The sequence below is a fragment of the Cydia pomonella genome, chromosome 22 (genome assembly GCF_033807575.1).
Source record: "Cydia pomonella isolate Wapato2018A chromosome 22, ilCydPomo1, whole genome shotgun sequence".
Classification (NCBI taxonomy): Eukaryota; Metazoa; Arthropoda; class Insecta; order Lepidoptera; family Tortricidae; genus Cydia; species Cydia pomonella.
The window spans coordinates 14371870-14387147 of NC_084724.1; the positions used below are offsets into that span (position 1 = coordinate 14371870).

The window sequence follows — 15278 nt, forward strand, 5'->3', positions numbered from 1 at the left end:
TCAGTGTAACTTTTTAGAAATTACTTAGGATAATGCTGGTAGGTGAAAAGCGTTACTATCGCATAAATTTAATATATATAACAAGTCCAGGAAGTAAATATTTCTAATTTAGAAGATTAAATATTGAGCACAAGATGTTACTTGGTTTTATTCACCTACCCACTATCACCACCACCTACCCAGTCAGAAACCACCCAGAAATATATACATACAACGAAGTAGCTGAAGATGGTTTTAACCATTGGCCAGAATGGATGTCAGATCGCCAATGATGCAAGTTAGCGGGCTGCATACAAAAAACCCATGTCATGTGCCAAAAGGTGTCTAAACAAAAATCGTAATTGCTTCAAGGAATTTAATTTTAGCAATAAATGTTTGCAAAAAGTATTATACTATATCAACTAAAAAAGGATTTATTTATTTTGGTTAAAAGTGTTGATTAAATATGCGCAGCTGTACTGCATATTGTTCCAAATTTGGCAACTACAAAACTCTACACTGCAGTGCAGTTGTTCCAGATTTGTACGTAATTGTTTTCTCCAAAATATAGTAATTAAAAACAATTAAAATTTTATTTTTTATTTTTCCTAGGCTATATTACTTGTTTAGAATGACATATATTTTTACAAGGTGATTATTAATACCATGCGGTAAAGAAATAAAATACTAAATTATTTCTCCGTTTCCGCTTGCTCGGGCAAAATGTAAAATGATAAAGTAAGCTGTATCGAGCGATCTCACTAATAGGCGAAGCGCGCGGGAGGGGGGGCAATCATCACACAGTATTGAAACACTGCGCGCGCCGCGCGAGGGTTGTTGCAATTGTTATTTGTGCGACACTGCGCGCGCCGCGCGAGGTTTGCTATTGTTGCTCGTGTTGTGCATGGCGCATTGTTTGTTCTCACGCCGCGAAATATTCGTTCTGTTATAGTAATTTACGTAAGTAAAATCTGGCTAAAGATACTTTTGTGTACCGTGTGTTGAAAGTGTGATAACATCTAACACAGTTATTATACAATATGCAGTTAGCTTGGCCCATCTTCAATTTATATTTGCACTTTATTCCTCGTATACACGTTGCAAACGTGACAGACAGGAAATGTTAAGCAGCACTTCGTCTACACAAAGCTTCTTTAATAACAGCACGCGTCATAAAACTCTATGTAAATTTCACCCGAGGCCCGGTACCATGATACATGTGATTCTGTAGCGAGTCAACGGGTCAGGTGATGAACTTCTAACCCAGAGGGCCACATCAAACGGCGGCGTGGCTATGGGCATGGCGCACCCAGGTTATATCTCGAGCTTGGATTTCCTTTGTACTGTATATACTCTGTAATATATCATCATGCACCTGGTGCTCTATGTTCGCCTACCGCTCTATTATATCATTGCGATTGCAGAGAATGAATAGGTGTACGTGATTGTTCAAGAACCGTACAACAAGGAAATCCTATTTTTATTTTATCATTTACATTGTGAAGAGGTACTCTTATTTGTGGTATAAAATGCTACCTGAAATACTTACTCATTAAATTCATTTGATACACATTGGCGACAATTATATGCTCATGGCATGAAACAAAGAGCAAAACTGTTGAGTTTACTGCAAACTGATGTAATAAATTGGCAAAATGAACAGAACGAGACAAAAGTTTACACAGTAAACAAAAACAAGATATAAAAGATGTTAATGAAATTCATAAATATAATTCAGTGAAGTTTGTGTTTACCTTCTGATGGCTGGCTTGCGATAGTAAAAGCTTGGTGATGCAAAAGGCGAGTTTATTATTACAAGACTTTGTTTTGTAACATATTGATAAAACGATTTCAGTAATGTCGCAGAAATATTAAAACGCGAGACGAAAGAGTTTACCCAGTCAACAAATGGATGGACACTACGTTAAAAACGTCTTAAGTATTGATTGCTGTTTGTAAGAAGGAGCGAGGAAGACTGCAGAGTTAAAGCGAAATCATACTAACAACTAACTGAATCTGGCAAGACATAATAAATAATTAAAGTTTTTTTTCCTTCGGGTTTTTTTTCTTTTAAATAATATATATACGAGAACCGGTGCGTAAGTGGAACGTATGCATGTTTTGTATTTTTTGTTATTTAACCGATTTAATTAATTGGCAGAAAGAACACAACGAGACAAAGGTTGTTTACACAGTAAACAAACTTACTAAATGTTAATGAAATGTCAAGTATAATTTCGCTTTAACTCTGCAGTCCTCCTCCCTCCTTCTTACAAACAGCAATCGATACTTTAAGACGTTTTTAACGTAGTGTCCATCCATTTGATTACTGGGTAAACTCTTTCGTCTCGCGTTTTAATATTTCTGCGACATTACTGAAATCGTTTTATCAGTATGTTACAAAACCAAGTCTTGTAATAACTCACCTTTTGCATCACCAGGCTTTTACTATCGCAAGCCAGCCATCGGAAGGTAAACAAACTTCACTGAATTATATTTATGACATTTCATTAACATCTTGTATATCTTGTTTTTGTTTACTGTGTAAACTTTTGTCTCGTTCTGTTCATTTTGCCAACTTATTACATCATAATCATTACATCATATAATTGTCGTCAATGTGTGTCAAATGAATTTCATGAGTATTTCAGGTAGCATTTTATACCACAAATAAGAGTACATCTTCACAATGTAAAAGATAAAATAAAAATATGATTTCCTTGTTGTACGGTTCTTGAACAATCACCTACACTTATTCATTATCTGCAATCGCAATGATATAATAGAGCGGTAGGCGAACATAGAGCACCAGGTGCATGATGATATATTACAGAGTATATAACAGTACAAAGGAAATCCAAGCTCGAGATATAACCTGGGTGCGCCATGCCCATAGCCACGCCCCTCTATAACTTGCATAATCCAAAGAAAGCTGGTTTGACGTGGCCCTCTGGGTTAGAAGTTCACCTGACCCGTTGACTCACTCTACAGAATCACATCTACGATGATACCGTGCCTCGGGTGACATTTACATTATTGAGTCATGACGCTTGCTGTTATTAAAACAGTGAACGCTTCTTCGTCTCTGCACAAAGTGCTGCTTATCATTTCCTGTCTGTCACGTGTGCAACGTGTATGTACGAGGAACAAAGTGCAAATAGAAATTGAAGATGGGCCAAGCTAACTGCATATTGTACTAGATTCTTTATGCTAAGTATACATGTTTTTGTTTTCGTTCTACTATGCTGCATCCTTGCAATTAAAGACATGCATGATGTTCTTACTTGATCACTATACATACTCGTATATCTAATTGATATTACATGATGTATGAAACTGCATTAATCATTGTACATTTTATATAATTCAAGAAAGATTAATGCGATGTATCAAATAAGGGTAGGTTAAGATTACGCGCCTACCTACGGCAGAACAATAAATCAGTCTTGAATATACTCGCGTGCTGTGTTATTTGACTCCCATATATTAATTCCCAGTACATAACATTGGCTAACGAGGATGTCGAAAACACTACCTTTTAACATTAGAGAATTTAATTTACGTCCGGGAAAGTGGAATACATACATTAGTCAGTTAACGGCATGGTTTGATATAACCAACGTAAAACCGGACGCTCGGGCGCAGTACTTTATCGCGGTGGTCGGGACTGAAACTTTGGATTGAATAATAGATTTGTGCTATCCATCGGAGCCGGATAAAGGTGACAAAAGTGCGCGAACATTTATCACCGAAACGATCCGAGCTGGCAGAGCGTATGATATTTCGGGCATGTAAGCAAACTACTGACCAGTCAATTAATGAGTACGTGGCGCAACTCTAGCAGCTTGCTCAAAAATGCAATTTCTCCGGTTCTACGTACTTAGAAGAGAACCTACGTGATCAGCTGGCATACGGATTGAGAAGTGATGCGATACGTTTCAAGCTGTTAACTGAGGATAAATTAACATTCAGCCGCGCAGTGGAAATAGCGACGTCGTTAGAGGCGGCGGATCGAGACTCGAAAGCGAGCGGACCCAGCAGTGGCGCTGGGAGCGCGACATCGGCGCCGATGTCGACGCGAGAAGAGGACGTGCACGCGGTGCGCGTTGGCGGCGGCGGCGGCGCGCGCGCGCCCCCGCGTCGCAGGCAGCCGGCGGCGGCACCGCGCGCGCGCTGTCCGCGGTGCTTGGGCACGCACCATCCGAGGAGCTGCTCATTCATGAACACGGAGTGCTACGTGTGTGGCAAGAAGGGACATATTGCGAAAGCGTGTAAAAACCGGAAACATCATAGCGTCAACGTGTGTACGGAGTCTAGGGACACGAGCGACGACGGCGGGTCGGAGGACGCCGATGACGAGTACGACGTGCCGTTGTACTCTATAGACGACAACACCGGCAGTGATCAACCATGGTGGCGCACTGTGACGGTGAACGGAGTCAAGGTGCGCATGCAGCTGGACTGTGGTGCTGCGATAAGCGCTGTCTGGCAGTTATTTTAATCAGCTGTTTAAAAATGTTAATTTGTTACCTCCTAAGACAAATTTAAAAATGTACGCGGGACAAAAAGTTACACCGAAGGGCATTATGTCGTGGAAAGTTTACGTATGGCAATAAAAAGAAATCAAATTTAAAGTTAGTCGTAGTAGACTCAGACGACAGCCCGCCCATTATCGGACGTCGGTGGATGACGGCGTTAGGTATACAATGCAGTCCTCAGGCTCCCGAGACGATATGTAGTATTAATAACGCTCGTGAGGGTGTAGTGACACAGCTGGCTCGAGAGTTCCCGCAGGTGTTCGCGCAGGGAACTGGCAAGTTCACAGGTAAGCCCATACAACTAAAAGTGGCCAGTGACGCGCGGCCCGTGTTCTGCAAGCCGCGGGCCGTGCCGCACGCGCTGCGCGCCGCAGTGGAGGCCGAGCTGGAGCGCCTGCAGGCGGACGGGGTCATCTCGCCGGTGGAGACTAGCGAGTGAGGGACGCCCGTCGTGCCCGTTATCAAACAATCAGGTGAGGTAAGACTATGCGGGGATTTTAAAGTAACACTAAACCCGGTATTAGAGGATGACAAATACCCGATACCTCGTATCGATGAAATATTCTCTAATTTGCAAGGAGGACAACTTTTCAGTAAAATAGATTTGAGTCATGCTTATCAGCAATTACCGCTTACAGAAGAATCTAAACAGCTGTGCGTAATCGTGACTCATAAGGGTAACTTTTGTTACAATAGATTACCGTTCGGTATTAAGTGTAATATGAGTAAATTTCAGCGCGTCCTGGATAGCCTATTCAAGAATATGAACCTTATTGCAGTGTATTGCGATGATATTTTGGTCACGGGAGTTAACGAGGATGATCATTACAAACGCCTGATATCGGTATTCAAAATATTGTCTGAGGCAGGATCAAGAGTTGCACAAAATAAATGCATTTTTTTCCAAAAATCGGTGACAGACGAGCAAAATAGATGCCGTTCAGGCAGCCCCAGTACCAGACACCGTATCGCGTTTAAAGGCATTCTTAGGCTTGGTCAATTATTATGCCAAATTCATACCTAATATAAGTACCGTTTTACACCCGCTTTACGAGCTACTAAAAAAACATAACAAGTTTTTGTGGTCTCGGGAATGCAACGAAGCATTCATGAAAATGAAACAAATGTTAGCCGCAAAACCGATGTTAATGCATTATAAACCTGATGCACCTCTATGGCTCTATTGTGACGCATCTCCGTATGGGTTGGGGGCGGCGCTGGTGCAGCGGGGCGAAGGGGGTGATCTGCCAGTGGCGCACGCCTCGCGGGCGCTCAACCGCCTGAACGAAATTATGCACAAATATGTCGTGAGGGTCTTGCAATCATTTTTGGCGTTCAAAAATTTCATCACTACCTTTTTGGTAGACGGTTTACCTTAGTTACGGACTGTAAACCGTTAGCGCACATTTTAAGCCAGCATAAAAGTATACCGCAAATGGTAGCGGGACGATTGCAGCGGTGGGCGGTAATTTTAAGCGGGTACGACTATGAGATAGCTTGCGTTAAATCGGAACAAAACTGTTTAGCAGTTAATTTGTCACGCCTACCGTTAGACATTATAAAAGACGAAAAAAAAGTAGGGTATTATGCGAATTTTTGAATTTTATCGATGACGGTATATCGATTAATCATCGCGATATTGCAAAAGGCCCGGACACCGGAAGGATTGACAGATTAACAGCTCTTTCTTGATTCGGTGGGTGGTGGTGCAAGCCCGTTCTTAGTTGGTGGAGCGATTTGTCTGGTTAATTCCGGTAACGAACGAGACTCTAGCCTGCTAAATAGGCGTCGTCATTTAGGTGCGCGCGGCCGTTCGCGGTCGCGCAACTCACTGGCGACGTATTAAAATTCTTCTTAGAGGGACCGACGGTTTCGAGCCGCATGAGATTGAGCAATAACAGGTCTGTGATGCCCTTAGATGTCCTGGGCCGCACGCGTGCTACACTGAAGGAATCAGCATGTTCTCCTTGGCCTAGAGGCCCGGGCAACCCGTTGAAACTCCTTCGTGCTGGGGATTGGGGTTTGCAATTATCCCCCATAAACGAGGAATTCCCAGTAAGCGCGAGTCATAAGCTCGCGTTGATTACGTCCCTGCCCTTTGTACACACCGCCCGTCGCTACTACCGATTGAATGATTTAGTGAGGTCTTCGGACCGACACGCGGTGGCTTCACGGCCGTCGGCATTGCTGGGAAGTTGACCAAACTTGATCATTTAGAGGAAGTAATAGTCGTAACAAGGTTTCCGTAGGGGAACCTGCGGAAGGATCATTAACGTGTATACATGTTGGTATGGTATATATACATACAAACATGTATAACAAAAATAATCCGTTAACATGAAACAATTATATATATGTGTCCAGTTTACGTCACACACACACAGGTGAGATCTATTATTTCGATCTCGCGTCGCGTATTTAAAATGTTTGAGATTATTAACGTCTACTATTTTGTGGAGGAGAGAGTTGCGCTTCGACCGGCATAAAAATCCGCGCCGTTACAGCTTATCCTCTCCTCCTCCGTATTATATAGACGGATTATAGTCTTTGAACTCTCGCGAACATCAACTGTGGTGTTGTACGCAGACCGGACATATATATATGTATATATACGTCAACATGCGGTAATCGTTTATTACTTTTTTCGTAATGATTTATTTTATTTATTTAAAAATTTTGATGTCGTAACATTGTTGTTACCACTAACGTGTGGTGTAATAATAAACTATTACCCTGGACGGTGGATCACTTGGCTCGCGGGTCGGTATTTGGCCTCATGCGGAGCCCATATTGCTGCGTTGCACTCTAATTTGCTTCTTACCAGGGCATTGTACAACGCCGCGCCGACACGGCTTTCACGTCCGAGAAGCCCACTGCTCGGCGCAGCACAAAACCCAGAATTTTGAACGCCTTTTTACACTCACTGACAATAATTATGGTCTCTGAAACAAGCTGCTATGTGTACTCCCAAGTCTCTCACGGAATCCACTCTTTTTAGCTGAGCTCCTGCTACGCTCCATGGTACCTGTGGTTGAAAGGTGTTTTGGATCGGGTGAATGTAATGGTAACGCATTTATCCACATTAAATTGTAGTTTGTTTTTCTGGCTTCACTCCACTACTCTATGTCTCGCTTGAGGCGCTCACAGTCTCCCTCATTCTTTATAGCCAAGAGCAACTTGAGGTCATCATCGAATAACAAATATTTAGACTCATTGACCACTTCTGGTAGATCATTTATCAAAATAAACTCCAGCGTTTTTTTAAGCTATTGCATAGCTTCTATCGCGGGCCTTGAGCGCGGGGACCGAATCCAGAAATTCCGTAACGAAAAAACCTCACGCTCCCCACTTCGTCTAACGTCGTTTCAGTTCGGCAGTCTTCGACACGGCGTTGTGTGCGTGCGATTAGACGTATTGTACTACTCAGAGACTTGTCATACGCTTCGCTTGACAGACAGATGAAGTGTGCGAAAGGGAAGCCATCACGTATATGAACAAGCCACGAGTGTGAAAGAGGCAGACTACATATGAGAAAACGTAACCATTTTTTGAATTCGAAGGCGGCCGAGGCGGCCAAAATCATATTGCCGTATTTTTTAACGTTAAAAATATACGAGAATCAAAATCAAAAATAAATATTAAGTAAGTAATTTAGTGAAGATGGTGTCATGTTGTGTGCCGGATTGTTGTGTTTCAGGGCCAAAAAACCCAGGGAAATACTCATTTCACAGGTAATTATGATAATCGTAGCGAAATTTTCGTAACGATATTATATCAAATTAACAGCATAAAAAGTGTAAAAAGCCAATTTATACAGTTCATTATAAGTTTTTCTTCAATTGTGTGTTAATATTTCATGATATTAGTCAATAATTTAGAATATTTTGTGTAAAAACCTAAACTGTTACTTTACGCTAGGGCTTGACAAAATGTTAATATGACTGTATCGATAACTTGTCGGTATATTAGTAGGTATGGAATTAGTTGTTCACAAGACATCATTATGATATTAACCTTTATAACCGACGTAAAATAATAACGATTGTTATAATACCTTTTTTGAAGATGCACATGTTCAGCGATAAATTTAAACTTCACTTTCCAACACATTACTTACATTTTTTTTAAATAAAGCTTAAATCTATCATTACAGGTATAGCCTAATGCGATAGATAAGCGACAAACCAATAATCAGAGTTATTGACTATATAATTATAATTTTAACCTAATATTATCATTGCAGCCTTTGTGAGATCATTCAGAGAGCACGTAAATATGTCCAACTTCAACGCAAGTTTATTGATAGTGCGAATGGCCCTCGTTAGCAGTTTTGTGCGAGCAAGGGGTACGGCCAGCAGCGGCGGGCGGCGGCGACGCCACACGTGCCGGTCCGGTACGTACAGCGCCAGGGCGTGCAGGACCCCGGGGTTACACAACTCGCCTCTCATCACCCTAACTACATATGAAGCGAGGGCAAGTTCCCGCCTCACCTCTAGCTTGCTATACCCTATCATTCCCAGCACGAACAGCGTGGGATACAGCAAGGGATACCCCGGATATACGCCATATAGCTTTAAGTAAGCCTAACATATTTACATATTTTGAACGCGTTGCATCATGACTTTGTATTTAGCTTCGTGTGGACTCCAAATTACCGCGTTACATTCAAGGTGACTTCTCACGAGGGCATCATACACTGCTCGGATCGCTGTGATGTTCGTGAAGTCCTTTGCTTGTCGCATCAAGAAACCGAGGTTACGAAATGCTTTCTTGCAGACACCAATAACGTGATCACGAATTGACAAATCGGCAGCTAAGCGGACCCCGAGATCGCCCACCTCCGACACTCGCTGCATTGGCTTTCCACCGATTATGTGCAACGACTAAATGAAATTACCGTGCACTTGTCTTCATTAAAGTATAATTTATTGTCTACACTCCAGTGGACAACATTGTCAATGTCCTGCAATTTACGACAATCCGAGATATCCCTAACCACTCGGACCAGTTTTAAGTCGTCAGCAAATAAGAGGCAGGTAGAATCCATCACTACGTCAGGAAGATCGTTAATCATTAGTATAAATCCCAACGGCCCAAGGGAAAACTTTTTGCGATAACTCAAAAACAGCTAAACTGATCATGTCCGCTATAGTTTTCATTTAATGTCTTTCTTAAGCTCTACTTTCACGATTTTTTTCATATTTTTTGGACCTATGGTTCAAAAGTTAGAGGGGGGGACACATTTTTTATTTCTTTCGGAGCGATTATCTCCGAATATATTCACTTCATCAAAAAATGTTTCTTAAAAACCCCTATTAGTTTTGAAAGACCTTTCCAACGATACCCCACACTCTAGGGTTGAAGTGAAAAAAAAAATTCACCCCCACTTTACGTGTAGGGGAGGTACCCTAAAAAAAATTTAATTTTTAGTTTTTATTGTACGACTTTGTCGGCTTTATTGATTTATATATCCATGCCAAATTTCAGCTTTCTAGCACTAACGACCACGGAGCAAAGCCTCGGACAGACAGACAGACAGACTGACAGACAGACGGACATGGCGGAGCTATAAGGGTTCCGTTTTATGCCATTTGGCTACGGAACCCTAAAATAGGATATACGAACGAAGGAACGAAATAGGATAGAAATATAATAAAACCGGCCAAGAGCATGTCGGGCCACGCTCAGTGTAGGGTTCCGTAGTTACTCTTCCGTCACAATAAGCTAAACTGGAGCTTAAAGTATAGTAAATTGTTAACCAAGGGATGAAACGGTACCTTTCACCCGAGTTAAACAAATAGGCAAATTTGCATAATCAGTACCTAATTAAAGTAAGTCTTTTTACTATGAAGGGAAAACTTTTTGCGATAACTCACACAGACAACGACAAGACGACAGACAGACAGACGGACATGGCGAAACTATAAGGGTTCCTAGTTGACTACGGAACCCTAAAAATGAGCCTTGAAAACCTAACTGCTTGGCAAAGAGAACAAGTTGCCAAACGTGAACTATGCAATGATGCATATGCATAGTTCACGTTTGGCAACTTGTTCTTTTCAATGATGAAGAGTTTCGTTCTGTTGATGAACAGAACGAAACTCTGAATGAAGTGGAACTGCTGATGATGATCAGCAGTTCCACTTCATCAAATGTCACTTCTACAAATGTAAATACTTGATTTGTTAATGAAAATACTAAGATCACTATATATATATATATATATATATATTATATGCCTTTAACATTTGAGGAGTTCCCTCGAGTCCTCATGGACCCCATCGTCACAATTCGAACTTGACAAAAATTTGTCTTGAAAATTTCATTTACTTAACAAACACAACGAAGAGGAGAAATCGCCAAACGTGTACTATGCGTCGTTGAAGAGTTCCATTCTGATCATCATCAGCAGTTCCACTTCATCAAATGTCACTTTTTTAAATGTAATTGCTTGATTTGTTCCAGAAAATACAAAAATTACTCATACATATAGTAATCTGTATATATATCAATTCAAACAAAAAAATCATTTTCAAGATCGGTTTAGAAATGACGGAGTTATGGAGTAACAAACATTAAAAAAAAACATACAACCGAATTGATAACCTCCTCTTTTGAAATCTTGAAGTCGGTTAAAAATAAAAGAAAACATTGAAAAAAAAAAAAACTAATGACTTAATCAACTTCATCATCATTGGCCTGTGAGTCTATTACAGACTATTCAAACAGTGTCAGGTAGGGCGGCAGCGCTTTTCATGGCTGTGTAGGCCAATCAACTTACATTGACAGATAAGCCAGGTATGCAAGTTATGAAGTTATGGGTTACAAACATATTTAAAACTAATTAGAATAAATTTATCACTGAATTTTCATACATTCATACATATACTAAATAAACACATTACCCTCGTTTGCGTTGTCTGTCGGCTAAATAACTATCTCTCACCATTCAATTGTTGAAGTTAAGACCTACGTCTACGGATAGATGGCACTATGGGTTTAAATTAGTTACGTAATATTATGCATATATTATACAATTTTTAAATACCATCAAATTATTCATAATATAATTTTAGTTATTTTACTTATTCAAACTTGACTTTTACCACTAAAAACAATAGCAAAATTGATTAAGTTACAATGAATATATTAAATAAGATTAAAAAATATATATCTCGGCTAAACGTGAAGAATGACGAGTCCTTATGAGAAACAAAATAAGTATCTGTCTGCTCACAATCAACGAGTAAAATTAGAATTCATCATAAAATATTGATATTTAAAACGTGTACTACTGCTACTAATACTACGTGTTATACTGGTACTTCTACTACTTTTCTTCGTCAATAGATGGCGTTAGAGGTATATATTTGATCTAAATGTAATTTGAACTTTGCTTCATATTGAAAACTATCGAAAACGTAGCAGCTATATTTTTCTTGAATGTTCCATAATTTTGCGGAATCCTTCTAGAATCTACCCTTTTGCTACTTATTGAACTGAAAGGGCCAATATAAATGTGTATAAGTCGAGTTGAAAAATTTATTGATTTCAATGGTTTTATAGTTGTGATATTAATAAGAATAAGCTTATCACTGAATTAATACACATACATAAACTGATAAACACATTGCCCTCGTTTGCGTCGCTTGTCGGGTAAATAATCTCTTTCAGCATCTAATTGTTGCAGTTTTGTGCTAGTTCTACGGATAGATGGCGCTACGGGTTCAAATTGGTTACGTAACATGCATATTAATTTTTAAAACTGTTAATTTTTAATAACACAACTTTTACTGTATGTGCAATTGCAAATTGATTGAGTGACACTAAATGGATTAAAATAATAGATGGTAGGATCGTACAGATGTGCTATACCGCGTGCGCCCGTGAGGGACAGAACATAGGCAATGCCACAAAATTAAAAATACGTTTTAACATTTCTCACAACATACCAAAACAACCTACGTAATTTGGCCCACCATGAAAAACGGTGGGCAACAGAAAAAATCTACGTCACTTAGGACTTTTTTGAATTGGGCAAAAAGAACAAGCGATCCATACTAATTACTAGATTTATGATTAAAATCGATTTTAAAAGAATATATTAGCTAACGAGGAAGCGCTGGTGACCTAGCGGTAAGAGCGTGCGACTTTCAATCCGTAGGTCGTGGGTTCAAACCCCGGCACGTACCAATTAGTTTTTTGGAACTTATGTACGAAATATCATTTGAGATTTACCAGTCTCTTTTCGGTGAAGTACAACATTGTGAGGAAACCGGACTAATCTCAATATACTGGCCTTAGCGTCTATTTCAGACGATCTATAGTGCAATGTCCGCAAAACATCTTTTTTGGTGACTGAAAAGACCGATGCGAGAGCGGCATACTCTGCCACTGAGCTGGCAAGGGAAGTTCGCGACGGACTGTGACGTTGACCCTCTGGGTTGGAAGGTCAGATGGCAGTCGCTTTCGTAAAACTAGTGCCTACGCCAATTCTGGGGATTAGTCGTCAAGCGGCCTCCAGGCTCCCATGAGCCGTGGAAAAAATGCCGGGACAACGCGAGGAGGAAGATCTAAGCTAAACGAGTTCATCAACAAGCGTGCAGACTGACGAGTATATTTACGAGATACAAAATGCACCAGTATCTGTCTACATATAAACAACGCGTAAAACTAAGGTTTCATAATAAAATAATCACAATTTAAATATGTCACATTTTATTGTCTCGAGATGGCGCTAAAAGTAGATTTGAATCATTGTTCAATTTGAAATCTAGCCAAAATACCAATTACCCAGTAATGTTTGGACCCGGGTACGTCCTTAAACTACGTCCAAAAGAGAGGTATGGGAATTGTGAATGTCATCTCGCTTTGTGTGGTAGGGCACAGCCAGTGGATGTCATTCCAGATCTAGAGCAGAGCCCAACTGGGGAAGTACCTCCACCTTACAGAAAACCGCAGCCAAATAACACTAGACCCTACTCATAGTGTTGTGTTCCTGTCGGTGAGTAAGGTTGCCAGAGCTCAACGAGGGAGGGCGGGTTTAGGGTTGGCAACGCGCATGTAACTCCTCTGGAATTGCAGGCGTACATAGGCTACGGAGACTGCTTACCATCAGATGGGCCGTATGCTTGTTTGCCACCGACGTAGTATTAAAAAAAAAATGTTTTTAATGTATGTCCTATAACTTGTCGTTTCCTTATAGAATCTACCCTTTTGAAATAGCTTATTAGACCAATAGAATTGTGTAATAAATCGGCCAAGAGCATGTCGGGCCATGCTCAGTGTAGGGTTGCGTAGTTACTCTTCCGTCACAATAAGCTAAACTGGAGCTTAAAGTATAGTAACAAGGTTGTATAAGTAAGTCAAAAATGCTCGTGGCGTATTCCTTTACAATGTTCGCCTACGCCTTCGGCTCCGGCTCACATTGTAACTCACGCCACTCGCCTTTTTTGACCCTTCTTATACAACTGTTGCATAAAATACTATTAACTGTGGATGTTTTTACTATGAAGGGGCAACTTTTTGCGATAACTCGAAAACAGCTAAGCTGATCATGTCCGCTATAGTTTTCGTTTAATGTCTTTGTTAAGCTCTACTTCCACGATTTTTTTCATATTTTTTGGACCTATGGTTCAAAAGTTAGAGGGGGGGACACATTTTTTTTTTCCGAGCGATTATCTCCGGATATTAGTTTTGAAAGACCTTTCCAGCGATACCCCACACTGTAGGGTTGAAGCAAAAAAATTGCACCCCCACTTTACGTGTAAATTTTTAAATTTTATTGTATGACTTTTCGGTTTTATTGATTTATATGCCCATGCCAAATTTCATCTTTCTAGCACTAACGACCACGGAGCAAAGCCTCAGACAGACAGACGGACATGGGGAAACTATAAGGGATCCTAGTTGACTACGGAACCCTAATAATCGATGCAAAATTTATTAATTTGAATGGTTTGTCAGATGTCTTATACTACCATAGCTCTAAATATAGAATACTGTAAATTAATTGCATTAAAAATAGTTGTTTCACAACACTAGCGTACTCTCTTTATTGTTCACAAACTGGTGAGAAAGTTGCATTTTATCCACTTGTGGGGCAAAGTAATCAAATGAAAATTTTTAGTTGTTTCCTTATGTTGGCTGGTTGGCTTTTTAGGGTTCCGTAGCCAAATGGCATAAAACGGAACCCTTATAGTTTCGCCATGTCTGTCTGTCTGTCTGTCTGTCTGTCTGTCCGAGGCTTTGCTCCGTGGTCGTTAGTGCTAGAAAGCTGAAATTTGGCATGGATATATAAATTAATAAAGCCGACAAAGTCGTACAATAAAATCTAAAAATTTAATTTTTTTGAGGGTACCTCCCCTACACGTAAAGTGGGGGTGAACATTTTTTTTTGCTTCAACCCTACAGTGTGGGATATCGTTGGAAAGGTCTTTCAAAACTAATAGGGGTCTTCAACAAACATTTCTTGATAAAGTGAATATATTCGGAGATAATTGCTCCGAAAGAAAAAAAAAATGTGTCCCCCCCTCTAACTTTTGAACCATAGGTTCAAAAAATATGAAAAAAATCTTGGAAGTAGAGCTTAAGAAAGACATTAAATGAAAACTATAGCGGATATGATCAGTTTACCTGTTTTTGAGTTATCGCAAAAAGTTTCCCCTTCATAGTAAAAAGACTTACTTTAATTATGTACTGATTATGCAAATTTGCCTTTTTGTTTAACTCGGGTGAAAGGTACCGTTTCATCCCTTGGTT

General features: G+C 40.2%; 1 protein-coding gene across 1 annotated transcript; it reads left to right on the plus strand.

Annotated features, from left to right (window-relative positions):
* Positions 1–1066: 1066 nt before the first annotated feature.
* LOC133529989 (uncharacterized protein K02A2.6-like) lies at positions 1067–6687 on the plus strand. The gene is made up of 2 exons (XM_061867779.1): positions 1067–4216; positions 4753–6687. Exons 1-2 carry the CDS (start codon positions 4049–4051, stop codon positions 4954–4956), a joined length of 372 nt encoding a protein of 123 aa, XP_061723763.1. The 5' UTR covers positions 1067–4048; the 3' UTR covers positions 4957–6687.
* The last annotated feature ends 8591 nt before the right edge of the window (positions 6688–15278 follow it).